This window comes from Chiloscyllium plagiosum, unplaced genomic scaffold (assembly GCF_037043375.1).
Source record: "Chiloscyllium plagiosum isolate Xiang-an unplaced genomic scaffold, Cpla_swu_hap1 HiC_scaffold_1, whole genome shotgun sequence".
Classification (NCBI taxonomy): Eukaryota; Metazoa; Chordata; class Chondrichthyes; order Orectolobiformes; family Hemiscylliidae; genus Chiloscyllium; species Chiloscyllium plagiosum.
The window spans coordinates 120,161,161-120,183,319 of NW_028270139.1; the positions used below are offsets into that span (position 1 = coordinate 120,161,161).

The 22,159-nt window shown below is 41.2% G+C and overlaps 1 protein-coding gene across 4 annotated transcripts in view; it reads left to right on the forward strand.

Moving 5' to 3' along the window:
• LOC122543231 (interleukin 11 receptor subunit alpha) overlaps nt 1-22,159 on the forward strand; it is an 89,616-nt gene that overhangs the window by 59,216 nt on the left and 8,241 nt on the right. For all 4 annotated transcript variants that reach the window (XM_043681737.2, XM_043681992.2, XM_043681816.2 and 1 more), the window contains exons 6-10: nt 11,012-11,178; nt 13,245-13,402; nt 17,617-17,758; nt 19,350-19,460; nt 21,323-21,413. In XM_043681737.2, the coding sequence (XP_043537672.2) occupies nt 11,012-11,178; nt 13,245-13,402; nt 17,617-17,758; nt 19,350-19,460; nt 21,323-21,413 (669 nt within the window). The remainder of the gene's footprint in view (nt 1-11,011; nt 11,179-13,244; nt 13,403-17,616; nt 17,759-19,349; nt 19,461-21,322; nt 21,414-22,159) is intronic.

Consider the following 22,159-nt stretch of genomic DNA (forward strand, 5'->3'; position numbering starts at 1 on the left):
GAACTTGAATAAAATTTTTCACTGACTCCCAAAAGTGATTTTTGAAAATGAGTGCTTCTTGCATTCTCCTGGTTCCTGCCTTTTTATTTCAGGTCACAAAACATGAGCTTCAAAATCCCTTTGTCCTGCAAATTGATTGTTGGCACAGTATCAAATCCTTGATGAAATCTAAATGCATGGTAAGGGCAGAAGGAAAATAGCAATATGAGCAATAATAGCATTAATTACGAATGTGGGAGGACAGAGGTGGAGATGAACAAGATGTTCCTGAAGCATAAGATTAGAACTGCTGAATTTAGCATTAAAGCTCAAATCATGCGAAGAAATCAGAATTAGAATAGAAATTCTAGTCGGAAAAGTTGAAAGGAATTGTACTGATAACTGGAGAGGTGGTAAGGATTATTTCTCTCAAAAAAAAGAGTATAGGCAGCAAAGAATTGTGAAAGGACAGCACCTGAAAAATAAATTGATTGGGAGAGCGAGGTTGAACTTCTTTGTTTTCATGTAAAAGCTGATGACATCCGGTGGACAACCATTATTGAAAGAGATATGTGAAGGAAAGCAAGGAGATATATTAATTGGCAAAATTGATAGAGGTATCAGAAATGATTAAATAAGATTCAATGAATAGGAGGGAGAAGGCAATAAAGGCATTGTCTAACATAAGCAAAGCTAAGATGTGCAACATAAAAGGATGATCTAGAGATGTCGGTGTTGTACATAGTTAAAAATCTCAACACCAGGTTATGGTCCCAACAGGTTTATTTGGAAGCACTAGCTTTCAGAGCGCTGCTCTTTCATCACATGGTTGTGGTGTATAAGATCATAAGACACAGAATTTATAGCAAACGTTTACAATGTGATACAGCTGAAATTATATATTGAAAAAGATCTCGGTTTGTTTGTTAAGTCTCTCATCTTTTAGAATGACCATGTTGGTTTCAGTTCATTCCCATAAAGGGAAGAATCTTCTGATCCCTTTCAAAAACAAAAACCTGGATCTCAATCCTGCCTTTGCTGTCAATGTGCCCACTGGTGTGATCTTGTGGGAGGCAGTATCCTAACAGTCCCTCTTTTGTGATTCCCTATCCAATGAAGGACAGCAGATAGGTTCCTAAACTTGCAGAGCCATTCAGACAGATGATCTACTGTCTTGGAAGGGCAGAAGTGGGTGTTGCTCCTCCAGGCTAGAGAAAATTCATAGCAACCAAGAAAATAGAAGCAGCATTTAGCCAGCCATTCGGTCCTTCGAGCCTGCTCTGCCATTCATTATGATTATGGCTGTTGATCCAACTGTGCCTGATTTTCCCCCCTATCCTGTCATCCAACTCCTCGTTGAAATCATAAAATATTTTGACCTCCCTACCTTTTCTGTAATAGTGAATTCCATTGCCTGTGTGAAGGAATTTCTCCTCCTTTCAGTCATAAATGGTTTACACTGTCTTTAGACTGTGGCACAAGTCTTTTCCCTAAGATGGGGGAGTTAAAATATGCCTGCTAGTTTTGAAGATGAGAAGAGAAAGTTTTAAAAAGCACATGAGGGGCAACTTTTTTTTATAACAGTGATTCATGTGTGGAATGAACTGCAAGAGGAAGTGGTGGTTGCAGGTACAGTTACAACATTTAGAAGACATTTGGGTAAGTACACGAATAGGAAAGGTTTGGAGGGGTATGGGCTAGGAGTAGGCAAATGGGATTACCTTTGTTTAGGAACATGGTCAGTGTAGACAGGTTGGACGGAAGGATCTGTTTCTATGTTATATGACTATTACCCCTGGTTCTGGACTCCATTCATCTAAATTCCATCAGGGCAGGCCCAATCTACTTAACCTCTCCTTGTAAGACAGTGCCTCCATACTTTGTACCAGCCTAGTGAACCTTCTCTGGACTATCTCTAATTCCAGTATATCTCTCCTTCAATAAGGGGGAAAAACAGCTGTGGTCTGACTTGTGCATCACTGTTTTTATATTTAATTCTCTTTGAGATAAAGGCCAGCATTCCATTTGCCTCCATTGCTATCCTTTGAAATTGGATGCTAACCTTTTGTGATTTATGGATGTGGATTCAGTACCACCCACTGAGCTCTGACCTTTTTATAGCCTTGATTCAAACATGGATAAAAAAGCTGAATTCCAGAAGTGGGGTGAGAGTGACAGCTCTTGACATCAAAACTGCATTCAACAAGTGTTGCATCAAGGAGCCTTGGCAAAACTGGAATCAGTAGGCTTCCAGGGGCAAACTCTGGTGGTTAGAGTCATATCTGACATATGGAAAGATGGTTGTAGCTGTTGGAGGTCAGTCATCTCAGCTGCAGGACATCGCTGCAGGAGTTCCTCAGGGTAGTGCCCTAGGCAGGATCATCTTCAGCTGCTTCATCAATGACCTTCCCCCATCATAACAGTGGGAATGTTTGCCGATGATTGCACAATGTTCAGCTCCATTCGTGATTCCTCAGATACTGAAGCAGTCCATGTTCAAGTGCAACAAGATCTGGACAATATGTGAGGAGCAGGAGAATCGACGTTTCGAGGAAAAGCCCTTCATCAGGAATGAGGCTGTGAGCCTAGGGGGAGGGGGTGAGTCTGGGGGGGTTGGTAGATGAGTGTGAGAGGTAGATGGAGATGGGTATAATGGTGATAGGTCGGAGAGGAGGTGGAGCAGATAGGTGGGAAGGAAGATGGACAGATATGAGGGCTATGCTGAGTTGGAAGGTTGGAACTGGGATAAGATGGGGGTAGGGGAAATGAGGAAACTGATGAAATCCACATTGATGCCATGGGGTTGGAGGGTCCCGAGGCAGAAGATCAGGTGTTCTTCCTCCAGGTGGTTATGGAGTGGCGATGGAGGAGGCCCAGGACCTGCGTGTTCTTGGCAGTGGGAAGGGGAGTTGAAGTGAATGGCCATGAAGGTGGTGGGGGTGTCCCAGAGATGTTCTCTGAAGTGCTCTGTAAGTAGGTGTCCTGTCTCCCCAGTGTAGAACAGAGCACATCAGGAGCAACACATATAGTAGGCAAAACTCTGTATGTGGAAGGCTCCTTTGGGGCCTTGGATGGAGGTGAGGGGGCAGGTGTGAGCACACGTTTGCAATTCCTGCGGTGGCAGGGGAAGGTGCTGGGAGGGGAGGTTGGGTTGGTGAGGGGGTGCGTCGACCTGACAAGGGAGTCGCAGAGGGAATGGTCTTTACAGAAAGTGGCATCAATGTGGATTTCACCAGTTTTCTCATTTCGCACCCCCCCCACCCACCCACCCACCCACTGCCCTATCCCAGTTCCTATCTTCCAATTCAGCACTACCCTTATGACCTGCCCATCTTCCTTCCCACCTATCCGCTCCACCCTCCTCTCCGACCTATTGCCATTACCCCCACCTCCATTTAACTATTGCATTCTCAGCTACCTTTCCCCCCCCCACCTCCAAACCCCCATTTATCTCACCATCCATTTGGCTTACAGCCTCATTCCTGATGAAGGGCTTTTGCCCGAAATGTCGATTCTCCTTCCTGCCTGACCTGCTGTGCTTTTCCAGCACCACACTCTTGACTTTAATCTCCAGCATCTGCAGTCCTCACTTTCGCCTAAGATCTGGACAATGCACAGGTTTGCGCCGACAAGTGGCAAATAACATTTGTGCCACACACCGTGGCAGGCTATGACCATCACCAATAAGAGACAATCTAACCACAGCCCATTGACATTCAATGATTTTACCATAGCTGAATCATCCACTATCACCATTCTGGGTGTCATCATTGACCAGAAACTCAACTGGACTCACTACATAAACATAGTGCCTACAAAAGCAGGTTAGGGACTAGGAATACTCCGGTGAGTAACACACCCCCTGACTCCACAAAGCCTGTCCACCATCTACAAGTCACAAGTCAGGAGTATGATGGAATACTCCCCACTTGCCTGGATGAGTGCAACTCTAACAACACTCAGGTTTGACACCATCCAGTACAAAGCAGCCCAGTTGATTGTCACTGTATCCGATCCCTCCATCGACGCTCAGCAGCAGCAGTGTATACCATCTACAAGATGCACTGCAAAATTTATGCAAGATCCTCTGACTGCACCTTTTAAATCCATGAGCACTTCTATTTAGAAGGACAAGGGCAGTAGATAAAGGGGAACGGCATCACCTTCAAGTCCACCTCCAAGCCACTCGCCATCCTAACTTGGAAGTATATCCCCATTCCTTCAATTGCTGGACTCCTGGAATTCCCTCCTAATGGCATTGTGGGACAACTCACAGCAGGTGGACTGCAACATTTCAAGAAGCACCCCACCACCTTCTCAAGGACAACTAGGGATGGGCAATATGTGCGAGCCAGTTAGCAACGCTTGCCAGCGATGCTCACAAATGAATAAATTAAAAAGAAATTCCTTAATCCCTTTGTTTTGTAGCTTTCTGCAGACTTTTTCCATTTTAAATGGTATTTAGCTCCTTTATTCTTTCTACTAAAGTGCATAACCTCACATTTTTCCACAATATATTCCATCTGCTTAGAGTCCTTTGGGTGTTTTTAGAGGTATTAAGATTTAACCTGAGGTAATAGCTACTTCGTTGGCTTCTTGGACAGTCAGTGAAGGTTGTATCCGATGTTGAATTTAACACCTCGCTAATATTTCTTCTTTGTTCGCATTGGAACTGGGTGCTTTCCTCATAGTCACTGCAGTTTATTTAAGCAATAGTATTTTAATTGCCATAAGGATTATCTTCCAGGATCTAATAATCATAATGAAGTTTAAGAAATGAATTTATTTCCTCTGTAGTTAATCTGACGACATCTTCAAAGGCATCAGTTTGAATTAAATTTTATGGCTTTTTATATGGAATTTGACTGAAGAAAATACGTTGATGCTTTAATGCCAGATACAAAACTGATATTTTACCTTTTTAGACACTCAGCAGAAAGTGAATGCATAATTTGAAAATCCTGTTGAACTATGTTGAACAGTAAGAGTAATAAAAAGATGGGGTACTGGGCTAACGGTCGGATACTTGGTAGTGTGGATGAGCAGAGGGATCTTGGTGTCCATGTACACAAATCTTTGAAAGTTGCCACCCAGGTAAATAGTGCGGTGAAGAACGCATATGGCGTACTGGCTTTTATTGGTAGAGGAATTGAGTTCTGGAGTACTGAGGTCATGTTGCAGTTGTATAAGACTCTGGTGCGGCCACATCTGGAGTATTGTGTGCAGTTTTGGTCGCCATACTATAGGAAGGATGTGGAGGCACTGGAACGGGTGCAGAGGAGGTTTACCAGGATGTTGCCTGGTATGGTAGAAAGATCGTATGAGGAAAGGCTGAGGCACTTGGGGTTGTTTTCATTGGAGAAAAGAAGGTTTAGGGGTGACTTGATAGAGGTGTATAAGATGATTAGGGGTTTAGATAGGGTCGACAGTGAGAATCTTTTTCCACGTATGGAGTCAGCTATTACAAGGGGGCATAGCTTTAAATTAAGGGGTGGTAGGTATAGGACAGATGTTAGGGGTAGGTTCTTTACTCAGCGAGTCGTGAGTTCATGGAATGCCCTGCCAGTAGCAGTGGTGGACTCTCCCTCATTATGGGCATTTAAGCGGGCATTGGATAGGCATATGGAGGATAGTGTCATCTGCAGCCACATTCTCAAACAGACAGGAGAAGGGCTAATGCCCGAAACGTCGATTCTCCTGTTCCCTAGATGCTGTCTGACCTGCTGCGCTTTTCCAGCAACACATTTCCATCATATGGAGGATAGTGGGCTAGTGTAGGTTAGGTGGGCTTGGATCGGCGCAACATCGATGACCGAAGGGCCTGTACTGCGCTGTATTCTTCTATGTTCTATGTGGCCTAATGTTGACCGTGGCAGCTTAATGCAGAATACTGTATAATCATGGTCTGCTGGGAAAGCATGTGGTCATGAATAAAAAGATAAAGATAATAGGGGAAGGAAAAACACTTTCCTCAAGTATATAATGACTTTTTGTCATTTACATAAATGATTTGGATGTGAGCATAAGAGGTATAGATAGTAAGTTTGCAGATGACACCAAAATTGGAGGTGTAGTGGACAGCAAAGAAGGTTACCTCCGATTCCAACAGGATCTTGATCAGATGAGCCAATGGGCTGAGAAGTGGCAGATGGAGTTTAATTCAGATAAATGTGAGTTGCTGCATTTTGGGAAGGCAAATCTTAGCAGGACTTATACACTTAATGGTAAGGTCCGAGGGAGTGTTGCTGAACAAAGAGACCTTGGCGTACAGGTTCACAGATCCTTGAAAGTGGAGTCGCAGATAGATAGGATAGTGAAGAAGGCGTTTGGTATGCTTTCCTTAATTTGTCAGAGTACTGAGTACAGGAGTTGGGAGGTCATGTTGCGGCTGTACAGGACATTGGTTAGGCCACTGTTGGAATATTGCCTGCAATTCTGGTCTCCTTTCTATCGGAAAGGTGTTGTGAAACTTGAAAGGGTTCAGAAAAGATATACAAGGATGTTGCCAGGGTTGGAGGATTTGAGCTATAAGGAGAGGCTGAACATGCTGGGGCTGTTTTCCCTGGAGTGTTGGGGTGACCTTATAGAGGTTTACAAAATTATGAGAAGCATGGATAGGATAAACAAAGTCTCTTCCTTGGGGTGGGGAAGTCCAGAACTAGAGGGCATAGGTTTAGGGTGAGAGGGGGAAGATATAAAAGGGGCAACTTTTTCATGCAGAGGCTGGTACGTGTATGAAATGAGCACCCAGAGGAAGTGGTAGAGGCTAGTACAATTGCAACATTTAAGAGGCATTTGGATGGATATATGAATAGGAAGGGTTTGGAGGGATATGGGCCGGGTGCTGGTCAGTGGGTCTAGACTGGGTTGGGATATCTGGTCGGCACGGACAGGTTGGAAAGGTCTGTTTCCGTGCTGTACATCTCTATGACTGTAAGTAAATCAATAAATAGGTCATAGAACAGAGTGAATATAAGAAAGTGAATGTACTGATTTACTAAAATGAGATTTGAATGGTTCTAGAGATTAGGGATTATAGTTTCATGGATATACTGAAGAATTTTTTTTTCTTTCCTTTGGTGCTTTATGATTTTATTATTGGGAATGCTAAACTACGAACCCAGATTTAAACTGTAGAGAACATGCCACACTATCTGAGAGATTACACACTGTGCAAGCAGATGGCATGGAAAAGAGATATCAAAAATAAGAATACCATTATCATTTCATTGAGGAAACAACAGGAAACTTTGCCAGTAAAAGTGTGAAGTCTTCAGAGAAGCATGTGCAATATTGAAGATGTTTGAATCTTTCATGGAAAGAGCAAGCAAAAGAAATTCCATAATCGTAGTGAGGTCAATTGGACCATTTATACTTAAACTAGCTCTCTGAAAGACCTACTAAGCTAATCTTATTCACCCAGTCTTTAGCTAAGGCCCTTGACTACTGTAAATCACAACGTATAACAACACTTCAATTTTCCAGCACCCACCAAAATGTTTTCACACATTCTCAGCATATATTCCCATTAGTAGTCAGCTTCAATGTTCACCCACAAATGCATGTTTTACATCCTAGTAATCACAACTAGGTACAAGTGATCAAGCAGGTAACACAGAATGTGCTGTGAAAATTGATCAGGTTTGAGACATGCCATTCTTTGCATGGATGTTGATGACATCTCAAAATAGCAACTACCCACGCCTAAGTTTCACTTTTACATTTGGTTTACAAGTCATTTCCTTATTTTTCAAACCTTCAAATGTCAACTTACACACCTACGTCTATTGTGCATAATTCAGTTCCTTTTTGAAAATTAGTATTGACGATGCATATTCAGGCATGCATGTCAGATATTAATGATTCAATGCATTAGAAAGTTTCCCTCTTTCCCACACATCATCTTTCTCCCTGCTCCCCCCAACTCCCCAATATCTTTTCTTTTGCAAACTAGTTTAAATCTGCAATCCCTGGTTACTTTTCCACTCTAAGAACAACAATTCCAACTTCTTAAATCACTCCACATAACTGAAACTCCACTATCCTTGCCTCTATTCCTATATTTCAGCATGGGTATTTTTAAACATTCATGAGGCCAGTAAAATATACCACATCTTGGTATTTATTTTGGGAATTCACTAGAAACAGGATGAACAATTGCTGAAGGGCAGTCATTGCAACAGGTTTTTTTTGACAAGGTACCATTGCTAATCTTCAGAACTATGTGTCAGCAAATGTGAAAATTACAGTAGATCAAACACTGGGAACACAACCTGGAGGAAACTATGAAACAGCTAGAGCAAGACAGACCAGTATTGTTGTCCGTTGAGAGATGGATTCTGTGTCAGATTTGTTCAACTTTGGTAAGGTAACAGGCTTGGTGAAATCAAGAGCTTAGTGAATGTTGTGGCCTGAACACTTGTCTGTGTGGCACCTATTTTTCAGATGCTAAATGCCCTCAAGTTTCCAATATGGCTGGCAGGCAGGAAGCAGTCACACATTGACCGAGAGAAGTGCACTGCTCACCGGTTAATAAAAAAAAATTGGTAGAGTTTGAACACCAACTAGTTAAAAACGTAGAGCTGTAAATGAGTTGATTCTTGGTGATATTGTAGTTCCAGATCTTAATGGTAGGCTACTGCAAAAAATACGGAGGTATGGCATTGAGGGTGAGTTGGAGGTTTGGATTAGGAATTGGCTGGCTGGAAGAAGACAGAGGGTAGTAGTTGATGGTAAAGGTTCATCTTGGAGTGCAGTTACTAGCGGTGTTCCACAAGGATCTGTTTTGGGACCATTGCTGTTTGTCATTTTTATAAATGACCTGGAGGAGGGGCTAGAAGGTTGGGTGAGCAAGTTTGCGGATGATACGAAAGTCGGAGGAGTTGTTGACAGTGAGGAAGGATGTGGCAGGTTACAGCGGGATATAGATAACCTGCAGAACTGGGCAGAAAGGTGGCAAATGCAGTTCAATGTAGCTAAGTGTGAGGTGATTCACTTTGGTAAGAGTAACACAAAGATGGGGTACTGGGCTAATGGTCGGATACTTGGTAGTGTGGATGAGCAGAGGGATCTTGGTGTCCCTGTACACAGATCTTTGAAAGTTGCCACCCAGGTAAATAGTGCGGTGAAGAAGGCATATAGCGTACTGGCTTTTATTGGTAGAGGAATTGAGTTCCGGAGTCCTGAGATCATGTTGCAGTTGTATAAGACTCAGGTGCGGCCGCATCTGGAGTATTGTGTGCAGTTTTGGTCGCCATACTATCGGAAGGATGTGGAGGCACTGGAATGGGTGCAGAGGAGGTTTACCAGGATGTTGCCTGGTATGGTAGGAAGATCGTATGAGGAAAGGCTGAGGCACTTGGGGTTGTTTTCATTGGAGAAAAGAAGGTTTGGGGGTGACTTGATAGAGGTGTACAAGATGATTAGGGGTTTAGATAGGGTTGAATGTGAGAACCTTTTTCCACGAATGGAGTCAGTTATTACGAGGGGGCATAGTTTTAAATTAAGGGGTGGTAGGTATAGGACAGATGTTAGGGGTAGGTTCTTTACTCAGCGAGTCGTGAGTTCATGGAATGCCCTGCCAGTAGCAGTGGTGGACTCTCCCTCTTTATGGGCATTTAAGCGGGCATTGGATAGGCATATGGAGGATAGTGGGCTAGTGTAGGTTAGGTGGGCTTGGATCGGCGCAACATCGAGGGCCAAAGGGCCTGTACTGCGCTGTATTCTTCTATGTTCTATAAAAGCAGAGAAGCATAGAAATTGGGGCAGGAGTATACCATTTGGTCCTTCCATCATTTAGTGTAATCAGGGTTGATCATTCCACAAAGTACCCTGTTCCCACTTCTTCCCCATTTCCTTTGACTTCTTTACCCAAAGAATTATAATAGAACATAGAACATAGAACATAGAAGAATACAGCGCAGTACAGGCCCTTGGGCCCTCGATGTTGCGCCGATCCAAGCCCACCTAAACTACACTAACCCACTATCCTCCATATACCTATCCAATGCCCTCTTAAATGCCCATAAAGAGGGAGAGTCCACCACTGTTACTGGCAGGGCATTCCATGAACTAACGACTCGCTGAGTGAAGAACCTACCCCTAACATCAGTCCTATATCTACCCCCCCTTAATTTAAAGCTATGCCCCCTTGTAATACCCGACTCAATACGCGGGAAAAGGTTCATACTGTCGACCCTATCTAACCCCCTAATCATCTTGTACACCTCAATCAAGTCACCCCTAAACCTTCTTTTCTCTAGTGAAAACAGCCCCAAGTGCCTCAGTCTTTCCTCATACGATTTTCCTTCCATACCAGGCAACATCCTGGTAAACCTCCTCTGCACCCGTTCCAATGCCTCCACATCCTTCCTATAGTATGGCGACCAAAACTGCACACAATATTCCAGATGCGGCCGTACCAGAGTCTTATACAACTGCATCATGACCTCAGGACTCCGGAACTCAATTCCTCTACCAATAAAAGCCAGTACGCCATATGCCTTCCTCACCGCACTATTTACCTGGGTGGCAACTTTCAGAGATCTGTGTACATGGACACCAAGATCCCTCTGCTCATCCACACTACCAAGTATCCGACCATTAGCCCAGTACCCCATCTTTTTGTTATTCTTCCCAAAGTGAATCACCTCGCACTTAGCTACATTGAATTCCATCTGCCACCTTTCTGCCCAGCTCTGCAGCTTCTCTATATCCTGCTGTAACCTGCCACATGCTTCCTCACTGTCAACAACTCCTCCGACTAATCTAACTTCTTCTCAAACATTCAGTGTTATGGCTTCAACTGCTTGCTAACATTGGCTTTCAGTCTTAGGAGCCCAATTTTGAAGTTGATTCAAATATTGCTTATTGTTTTGTTATCATTTAATTACAAGTGTCCTTGTATGAATTTTATACAGCCAAATTGTAAATGTCGAGCATTATTTACTATCCTCCTGAGATGCATATGTCATAGATTTTAATCCTGAAGCTGCCACTAAGAAAGATATAAATAATTTTTTCTTTATTTCAGGACTCCAAGCAGCAACATTTTTAACTGTCCTAGAGATTCTCTTAGCAATATTTGCCAAATAGACAATCCTCAAATGTTTGCATCCTTGCCATATGTTATAAATATAACTGCAGTCAACCCTATTGGCCACAGGACGACATTGTTGGATATTATGCTATTTGATATTGGTAAGCATCACTCTTTATTTTGTGACCTGTTTGATTGAAACGTAAAATGGTTATGGAAATCTTTTTGGGGAAAAAAAAGTATTATCCAAACATTTACTAAATGAACTTGATTGTAACACCATGTCATTATTATAAAACAGGAACTTTGCTTTTATTTCAGTCGCTTGGTTAAACCAATAATAATGATACAGCTCTAAATAAAATTATTGCAACAAAATCTGGTACTTTTCGAACATTTGTAGTTCGAAGCACAATCAACCTGTAATAAGACAAATCCACTGGGGGAGATTTTCAATAGCTCAACTGGGCAGACATAGGACTATAATGGTTGCTGGAAACTGCAGATTAAAGACCAGAAGACTTGGAGCTTAAGGAAGCCATTCAGCCCATTGAGTCTGCTCCGACACCCAGTAAGATCATGGCTGATCTGATCTGATCAACCTCAGCACCATTTTCCTACCTTCTCCCCTTACTCCTTACTTCCTTTACTGATCAAAAATCTGCCTTTTGCAGCTTTGTATATTCTTTAGCAATCCAGTCTTAACTGCTGTCAACAGTAAAGATTCGCTATTCCCTAAGAAGAAATTCCAGCCATTAAATGCGTCACTCTTATCCTGAGAATATTCCTTCTGGTCCTAGATTCTTCCACAAAGAGAAACAACTTCTCCATATCTACCCTGTCGAGTCTCTTAAGAATCTTGTGTTTCAGTAATGTCTCCTCTAATTCTCCTAAATCCAATGAGTATAGGCCCCAACCATTAAACCTCTCTTCGTAAGAAAATCCCCAGACCTTGCTTGTGTAATTACCAAAGGAGTATGCTATTTGATTCAATCTACTGATCTCTGGGATACCTATCAGAGTTTGAGTGGCATGGTGGCTCAGTGGTTAGCACTGCTGCCTCACAGCCCCAGGGACCAAGGTTCAATTCCATCCTTGGGTGATTGTCCGTATGGAGTTTACACATTCTCCTTGTGTCTGCGTCAGTTTCCTCTGGGCGCTGTGGTATCCTCCCATATGTACTTTAGGTGGACTGGCTATGCCAAATTGCCAATGATGTGCAGGTTAGGTGGATTAGCCATGGGAAATAGAATTGCAGGGATAGGGTAGAGGGGGTGGGTCTGGCTGAGATACTCTTCAGAGGGTTGGTATGGACTCAATAGGCTGAATGGCATGCTTCCACACTGTTAACTGTTCCATTCTTCTATGAAGAATTACTCTTTGCAGACAGAAAGAAAATGTTCTGAACAAAATAGGTGATGCTATTTGTTAGTTTTCTCAGGGCAATGCCCGAATCCATCAGAATCAATTGTCTGTTTGTTTTAAAATTTAACAAAAGCTTGGCCATTAACAGTCGGTCATCATCAGCTATGCATTCCCTCTGGCAATGCCTCTACCAGAGTCCGCTTACCAAAAACCAGCATGTTCCTCTCGTATGCTATAATGGTGTTTTTCCCTTTATTGGTATTCTTCTGAACTATTCTGATGAGCACAAGATGAAAACCCTCAACAAAATGTTTTTTTTAATTTCTGATTTGTCAGACAGAGATTTACCAGGATGTTGCCTGCTCTGGAGATTTTAATAATGAAGAGAGACTACCAGACTAGGGTTGTTTTCCTTGGAGCAGAGGAGATTGAGATGGGGGGTGGGGGGTACATGATGGAAAAGTATAGTATTAAAGGGGCATAGACAGGGTACAGAGAAACAAGCATCTCCTTTTAGTGGGGGGGATCAATGACTTGGATTTAAAATAAGGGACAGGAGATTTAGAGGAGATGTGAGGGGGAAAAAAACATTTTGACCCAGAGAGTGGTGACAATCTGGAACTCACAGCCTATAAGGATGATAGAGGCAGGAACCCTCCTAACATTTAAGTATTTAGATGTACGCTTGTGAATGCCAAGGCATTCGAGGCCATGGGTCAAGTGATGGAAATGGGATTAGAATGGGGAGGGATTATTTTTGACTGCTGCAGACCCAATGGGTCAAAAAGCCCTCTTCTGTGCTGTAAACCTCTATAACTCTACGACGCTAAAGACATTCTTTTCTACTTATTTTTCTTTTTAGTTCAGCCGGATCCACCTGTAAATGTAACAGCTGAACCTGTTTTTGGATCTCCTAGAAGAATCAGAGTGCAGTGGGATTATCCACTATCATGGGGATCACAATTCAAATTAAAATTTGTTTTGGAATACAAACTCCAGAAATATAACTTCTGGTCAAGGGTGAGTTCACCAGTGGTTTGAGGTTACTACTTGTGGGTTGTGTTGGCTTGCCTGGTGCTGCATTTGGAGATCTGTTGATTAGTTTTCTTGCGCGTTTATTTTTAAGAACAGCCTTTATGCCATTGTGCTCTTGGCATGGGTACAGTAGATATTATTGTAATCCAGTTTACCAGAAGATATCTGAAATTTAGAACAAAACTTTATTGAAGCAACATGCATGACTGCCTGTTCTTAATGTCTGTGTCGGTCGAAGAATTGCAAAGTACACCTGTTGTTGTTGACACCTACTCTTAATTTCTGTTGATCCTACATGGGTTTTAATCTTCTGCCAATATTATTTTTTTAAGGTCTGTTGTATTTAGAGTAGAAAGACATTGAATGGATATCTTGGTTTTATTTATGTAACTTTTTATTGCTAATTTAAGATTTGAAAGATTGTTAATATTCTAACTCATTTTGTACTATGTGAAAACAACTGTTGTAAACAAGGTCACTGGTATTATTTTTGTCTACTTTGTGTTCAATCCAGAAAGAGGGAAGACATAAATTCTGAGGAAATTAGATTCACTAACTGATTCATGAAGTTTTTTTTAGCTATTTTCCTCAGTGATGGGGAAACTGACAATTTTATTGGAAGTGTGGATTCTGTTGTAAATAAACTAGGTTTGTCCCTAAGGAACATAAGAAATAGAGGTCGGAGTACACCATAAGACCCTCTTAAGCTTGCACTACCATTCAATATGATTGTGGCTGATCTTCAATTCAACTCCATTTTCCTGTTCCCCAAATATTAGTCTATCACCGCCATGAATATATTCAATAATGAAGCATCCACAACTCTCTCTAAGGTACAGAATGCTTCTAGTCCAAAATGATAAAACACTGATCTTGAGATTGTATCCCTTTGTTCTAGACCCACAAGTCAGGTAAACTCCTATCTTATAGGTAGTCTCTGCAGATCAAGGATGAATTTGCTTCCATTCTGGTTCAGTGTTTTCTGAGATAGCTGATCTGTGACCCTGCCACTTGTAGACAAATAGTGCTTTGAAAAGTCAGCCATGTATTCTCTCTCCAACACCTCGGCTTTGCCTTGGCTAGAATGAGCTTTGGATCTTATGGTCAGTCACACGTTAGGGATTGCTGGGATTGTGACTCAACAACAGTAAAGGAACAGCAATATATTTCCAAGTCAGGGATGTGAGTGGCTTAGAGGGGAAATTGCAGGTGGTGTTTCCATATATCTACTGCGCTCCTCCTTCCAATAGTGGTGGAGGGATTGGATACTTGTGGACTTTACGCTGGGAAGACGGCGGGGAGGAATATATTGTTATATGTTGCGTCAAGCTTCTTGACTGTTGTTGGAGCAGCACTCAGCCAGGCAAAAGAGGACCACCGCCTCCAAATAAAGTGCATACTTTTCTTAGTTTTAAAACTAAGAAAAGTATTTCAGGTCTAGTTTCACCAAAGCCTTGTACATTTGTTCCTCAACTATTTTTATAACTAAACAGCTTTTCCAGTCCATTCCAGCTACCAATGTCCTACTCCTTTGTAATTACCTTTATTTAATCTTGACACAGTTGTTTCTAATCCAAATTCCTCCTCAAATAGAATCTTAAATTATACCATTATTAAACAGTTTTCACTGTTTCTTAGTTAACAATTTTATGTCAGGTCAACTAATATCACCAAATTCAAAATAGCCTGATCCATGGTTGGATCCACAACATAATGCACTTTGAATATGTCACAAATGCACTGTATAAAATTAACTTCATGGCTTCCTTGACCAATCTGACTATCTCATCTACATGAAGCTTAAAGTCACCCATGATTAATGTACGCCTTTATTTATGCCTCATGATCCCCTGATTTTGTTGCTCTGTCTGACCACATAGCTATTGTCGGAGGGCCTCTATAGATTACTCCTATCAATGTCTTTTTTTATTTCTTGCCTCCACCCACTTGGATTCTACATCTCCCAATCCAAGGTTATTTTCTTGCTGTCATACGGAATCCATCCAACAATGTTTCAAAAAATTGTATACCCTGAATATTTAGTTCCCTGCTACCATTTTGTAACTATGTCCCCATAACGGCTACAAGATCATACCTATTAACCTGTATTTGTGCCACTAATTAATTTGCTTTGTTCTGAATACTACACACCTTCAGTAAAAAGCTATTAAGTTTGCCTTGTTACAACTTTATCGATCCTGTTTAGTTGTTTTTCTATGCTTGCACACAGTCTTTATTGCTGCGTGTCTGATTTACTGTTTTTCTTGAGCCATATGAATGGGATTAACCATGAAGACATGAAGAAACTGGGTACAAAGTTTATGTCTCAATTAGTATCACTAAGGTACATTTATCTGCATAATAACCTAAATACTGTTCATGGACTCTTCCATTCCAAGTCACTGCAGCAATTAAACTTCACAAATACTTCGCTAGTTATGAAATGCTTGATTACCTGAGGCAATGTTATATTTAAGTTCTAAATCTTTGCCCAAAAGCAAAATATGCATGCTGCCCGACTTGCAGCATTTCAGCATCTTCTATCAGTGTGTCTTTTTGAAAAGAGTCTTTCTTGAGACATATGGGTCACTGGCAAGGCCAGCATTTGTTGTCAGTTCTGAATTGCCCATGAATTGAATGGCTTGGTCAGCCATTTCAGAAAGCAATTCAGAGTTATATGCAATGTAATAGGTTTGGAATCATGTAGGCCTGACTAAGGAAGGATATTAGTGAAATGATGGGCTTTTATGATAATTAATAGTTTCCAAAAAAGTTCAGACTTATTAACTGAATCCAAAATCAAATAGTGGGCGGCACGGTGGCACAGTGGTTAGCACTGCTGCCTCACAGCGCCAGAGACCCAGGTTCAGTTCCAGCCTCAGGCGACTGACTGTGTGGAGTTTGCACGTTCTCCCCGTGTCTGCGTGGGTTTCCTCCGGGTGCTCCGGTTTCCTCCCACAGTCCAAAGATGTGCAGGTTAGGTGAATTGGCCATGCTAAATTGCCCGTAGTGTTAGGTGAAGGGGTAAATGTAGGGGTATGGGTGGGTTGCGCTTCGGCGGGTCGGTGTGGACTTGTTGGGCCGAAGGGCCTGATTCCACACTGTAAGTAATCTAATCTAATCTATTGCCATAGTGGGACTGAGGCTATACCTTCAGAGCTTTAGCCCGGGCCTCTGGATTACTAGTTCAGTGACACGACCAACATATCTCTAATACCCTTCTCAAGTGTTGTCAGCAAATTTGCGATATAGACGAGGATAGGAGAGCTGGCTTCAAGCACCACCTGCTCTAGAAATGTGTAATAACATCTGTGTAATGGTTGATTAGAAAATAACTACTGACAAGGGACTTGATAAGCACATTAAGTGATTGTCTGCTGAATGGTTTTCTTCTGGAAAGCTCCTTTGCAGTAATTTAATCATAAAACAATTACAGCAAAGGAAGAAACCATTCAGCCTGTCAAATTCAGGCCAGCTCTCAACAACAAATAGTTTCCGTTCAGAAGCTTACTCAATTTCCCCTTTAAAGACAGGATTGAATCTGTCTCTGCCACTCAGTGCATCCCAGATCCTGACTGTGGGATTTTTAAAAATTCTTTCCACATGTTGTCTTTGGTTGCTTTTTAAATCACTGTCTTCTGGCCTCTTACCAAAAATGTATCGTTTCATCTTCTCTCTCGAAGGTATCTTGCCATTGGTCCAATCCCACACCTACAATGCAACTTCTGCCACTTCTTAAAATTCATTTGTGGGATGTGGATGTCTCTGACTGGCCAACATTTATTGCCCATCCCCAGTTGCCTTGGGTGACAAGCTGCCTTCTTTAACCGTTGCTGTCCATTTGCTATGGGTTGACCCATAATACCACTGGGGAGGGAATTCCAGGATTTTGACCCAGCAACAGTAAAAGAACAACAATATGTATCCAAGTCAGAGCTTGCTGCATTTGTGATTGTACTGAGAAATCTATGCAGATTGCCAAAACAAAATGTGCAGTGGTGATGATTTGTGAAAGGGAGTAATGTAGTCTTTAATTTTATACTTTAAGAATACTGACCTCCCTTTCAAAATATCACGTTTACCTGAAAAGAGCACTGATGTTAGAATGTTGCTGAGACTACTGAAAATAATCACTGATGATAGTGATGATCTTATCATTTGGAATCCTTCTTGATTTTTACTTCCCCTTTTTTATCCAGTTGGATACTAAAATGACAACAGAAATCATCACTGATGCCATTGCTGCTCAACTGTATGCGATTCGTGTCAAAACAAAAGATTTTTTTGACAATGGTAAATGGAGCAATTGGAGTTCGGAAGTATTTGTCACTCCATGGAGTGGTAAGCATAATTGATACAGAGCTACAAAAAGATTTGAGCTGTTTGTTCAGTTGAACCCGTTTCATTTACAATCTGGGTGAATTGCATAGCAACAGAACATGTGTATATGTACATTTGTTTGAGAATCGCAACACATCTTGGCAATGGCTGAGTGAGATGTGTGAAGACAAAGGGTTTGAAATACGTTGCTGTGAAAGTGGCATTGCAAGGTAGTTATACATACCAGTAAGTCCTTCCTAAATGATGCTCCTGTCAAACACAAGAATCTAATGTTATTTTTCAATTTTTGTGCAATGCAAATATTTTCTGAAAGCCTATTTCAAAAGAAAATCAGCCAATTTACAAATAACAAGGTATAATTTTTTTTTGTTCATGAGACTTGTTTGAGTGTCACTGGCTGAGCCATCCTTTCTTGCCTATCCCTATTGCCTTGAAGATGGTAGTCAACTGCCCTTTTGAACCACTGTATCCATTTGATATAGATGGTCACATTGCTGTTCAGGAAAGTCTAGCAACCCTGAAGAAATGGCATTAGTTCTAAGTCAGAATGGTGAATGACTTGGAGGGGACTTTTATGGGCGGCACGGTGGCACAGTGGTTAGCACTGCTGCCTCACAGCGCCAGAGACCCGGGTTCAATTCCTGCCTCAGGCGACTGACTGTGTGGAGTTTGCACATTCTCCCCGTGTCTGCGTGGGTTTCCTCCGGGTGCTCCGGTTTCCTCCCACAGTCCAAAGATGTGCAGGTCAGGTGAATTGGCCATGCTAAATTGCCCGTAGTGTTAGGTAAGGGGTAAATGTGTAGGGGTATGGGTGGGTTGCGCTTCGGCGGGGCGGTGTGGACTTGTTGGGCCGAAGGGCCTGTTTCCACACTGTAAGTAATCTAATCTAATAACCTGTTGGAACTTGGAGGTGGTGGTTTTCTGCTACCATCTATCAGCTAGCATTATTCTTCCAGAAGGAAGTGGTCATGGGTTTGGATATTGGAAATTCTGTGTACATTTGAACCAGATGCTTTGTCAGTTGAGAGGAGAGCAAATGGAAGTAGAATTCATTTTACTCTTTTCAGCCCATTTGCTTGACCTTCAGTTGAACAATAGTCTTTAACATGGTAATCTTATAAATAAAAAGGAAGGTGATTTTTTTTTAAATGGTAAATAATGCCAAAAGACTAGTTGAGTGGTTGAGGAGGACATAGCAGACTTACCAGTAAATTTCAGTCCTTTAATTGCAATCAGATTGTGTAACATGAAATGTCAATTAATTACAGTATATACCATTACATGGAGCGCTGTTTTGCTTTTGCTGTCCAGCTATGCACAGTGCTAATTCATATTGTAGACTATTCATTTGAACACTTACAGCTAATTTAACTTCTGGCATTTAGGAAATCCACATCAATATGTTTGGATAGAATTAACTTAATGTTGCAGTAGTAATGTTGAGGTCACTTTCTTTCCAAGCTTAAAATTGTACGTAATGCAAAGTTTCTGTGTAAGCCTCTTTATGCAAGTCTGTGGAGTGTAAAACATTCTTGTGTGATTTGTTTTGACTTTGGAAATACTTTAATAAATCAATATTTATATATTCCAGAAACCACTACAGAAAGTATCCAATCTACTTTCACCACACAGATGATGGACTTTGTACAAACTCACAGTCAATCAACAACACCTACCCTCTCTCCAAATGTAATCCCTTCAAGTAAGATGAGTCTGATGTAACTTTTGGTACTATGTCAAGGATTTAGTGTTTAAGGCCAAATGCCATCAGGAAGGCAGGTCCAACTCTGAACAGACTATGCCCATAAAGTAAATTAGGAAAAGGAAACTGGCATCAACTTTATTTATATTATTAAGCCTGTATAAACACTGCACCAGTGAGTCCTTTTTTAAATGTGTGTGTGTGTGTACAGATACATGTGCACATTCTATTCACATGAGAGCTGTCTGTATTGATACAAGATGTTTTTTGGAAAATCCATCGTAAATGTTAAATCAAATAATGGAGAAGTTTATTTCACTGAATACTGGAATACTAACATTTTTGATTGATAAACTATTGTTTTGTGGATGTAGGTTTGCTCTCTGAGCTGGAAGGTTCGTTTTCAGACATTTCGTCACCATACTAGGTAACCTCTTCAGTGAGCTTCCGAATGAAGCACTGGTGCTGTAGCCCACTTTCTATTTTTATGTTAGTGTTTCTTTAGGTTGGTGCTGTGATTTCCAGTGGTGATGTCATTTCCTGTTCTTTTTCTCAATCACCACAGGAAATGACATCACCAACCCAAGGAAAACCAAACATATAAATAGTAAGTGGGCTACACCACCAGTGCTTCATCTGGAGGCTCACTGAAGATGTTAGCTAGTATGATGATGAAACGTTTGAAAATGAATGTTTCAGTTCAGCGAGCAAACCTACATCCAGAACCTCAACCTGAGCTACAAATCTTCTCAAAACTCACTATTGTTTTCTATTTCTAATGAGGTATATGAACACCAGGTTATGTAGACAATATACTTTATTTCCAAAAGACTTTTTAATTTTGGCATGAAGTTGTATTTTAAAGCAGCTCAAACACTGTTTTAAAAGACGTTTCATAGCTTTTTTTACAAAAGCATTGATCAAACAAAAATTGAGAGCAAGCCAAATGAGGTAGTATTGGAGGGGTGACTTACCATTTGACCAAAGGGCTGTTTTTTTTAAAAAAAGGGAATTTTAAAAAAGCAAGAATGGTTTTTAATTGAACTCATTAGTTCCTTTGTTTCTTGGATATTGTAGGTGGAATTCAACATCTGCTTCACAATAAGGCTTTTGGTGAAGGGGCATATAATCAGGTGGGAGGGTAAGAGTGGAAAGCCACTGCCTCTCTCTTTTCCAATTAAGTCTGTGGTAGGATGTGGTCAGAACATTCGTGGAGAATTAGATGGTGCCTGATTATTATTTCATTTTAAAACTGAATATGAGAATTGTTTCAGGGATGAGGGACTTCAGAGAAGGGTGTTTGTCTAATTTAGAGAGAACGTTGAAAAGATATTTGATGTAAAAGGATGGTGAAGGGAGTAGATGGAGTAATGCTGTTCCCATTGGTGGAAAGGAACAATAAAAAAACTTGACACCATCCAAGAGAAAGCAGCCTACTTGATTTGCGCATCCACTACCAAAGATTTTAGTAGCACCAGTGTGTACTGTCTACAAGCTGCACTGCAGAAATTCAAAGATTAGACAGCACCTTCCAAATCCATGACTACTTCCTATTGCGGAGCCAAGGGGAAAGGCAGGAGACTGGCACCAGCTGTGTAGATCTGGTAGTAAGGCAGCACAGACTTCACAGACAAATCATCTCCTGTGTTGTAACCATTTTTAAAAAATGATTCTATAAATTCCCCCTCAATAAATGAAAGTAAAATTATTTTATAAACAATAGAGAATGAGGTCCACTTTCTAAAAAAAAAATGAAATTAATGCCAATAATGAAATTTTAAATTTTGAGACTGATTTTAGGCAATGTTATCCATATGGTCCCATATGTATAATCTAACTTACTTCCATTACTTTGACCACAGGTTCTGATGTACTTGATAGAAATATTGTCATACTGATCTCAATCGCCACTTCAATTGGCATCTGCATTGCAGCCACTACATTTCTGTTATGGTAATTAAAACAGTATTTGTATTTTTTTTTGATCTCCTATTCTTGTGAATTTTACTTATAAACCAAGCTGATGTTATTACTGGGAAAATTAGATTGAAGACTGAAATTTGACTTTTTTATTTAACAAGATGGTATTTCATTAAACATGTGTTTAATGTGCTTTCCTTTATTGTTCAGAGCATTGAGTATAAGAGTTGGGAGGTCATATTGTGGCTGTACAGGACGTTGGTTCGGCCACTTTAGGAATATTGTGTGCAATTCTGATCTCCCTCCTATAGGAAGGATGGAGTTAATCTTGAAAAGGTTCATAAAAGATTTAATGATGTTTGCAGGGTTGGAGGGTTTGCACCACAGGGTGACGTTGAATAGGCTGGGGCTTTTTCCCTAGAGCATAGGAGCCTGAGGGGTGACCTTAGAGAAGTTTATAAAATCATGACGGCATGGATAGGGTAAATAAACAAGGTATTTTCCCTGGGGTGGGGGAGTGCAGAACTGGATGGCATAGATTTAGGGTTAGAGGGGAAAGATGTAGAAGATTCCTGAAGGGCAACTTTTTCACACAAAGAATGGTGCGTGTAAGGAATGAGCTGCCAGAGGAAGTGGAGGAGGCTGGTACAATTACAACATTTTAAAAGGCATCTGGATGGGTATATGAACAAGAAGGTTTAGAAGAATATGGGCCAAGTGCTGGCAAATGGGACTAGATTCATTGAGGGTATCTGGCAAGCATGGATGAGTTGAACTGA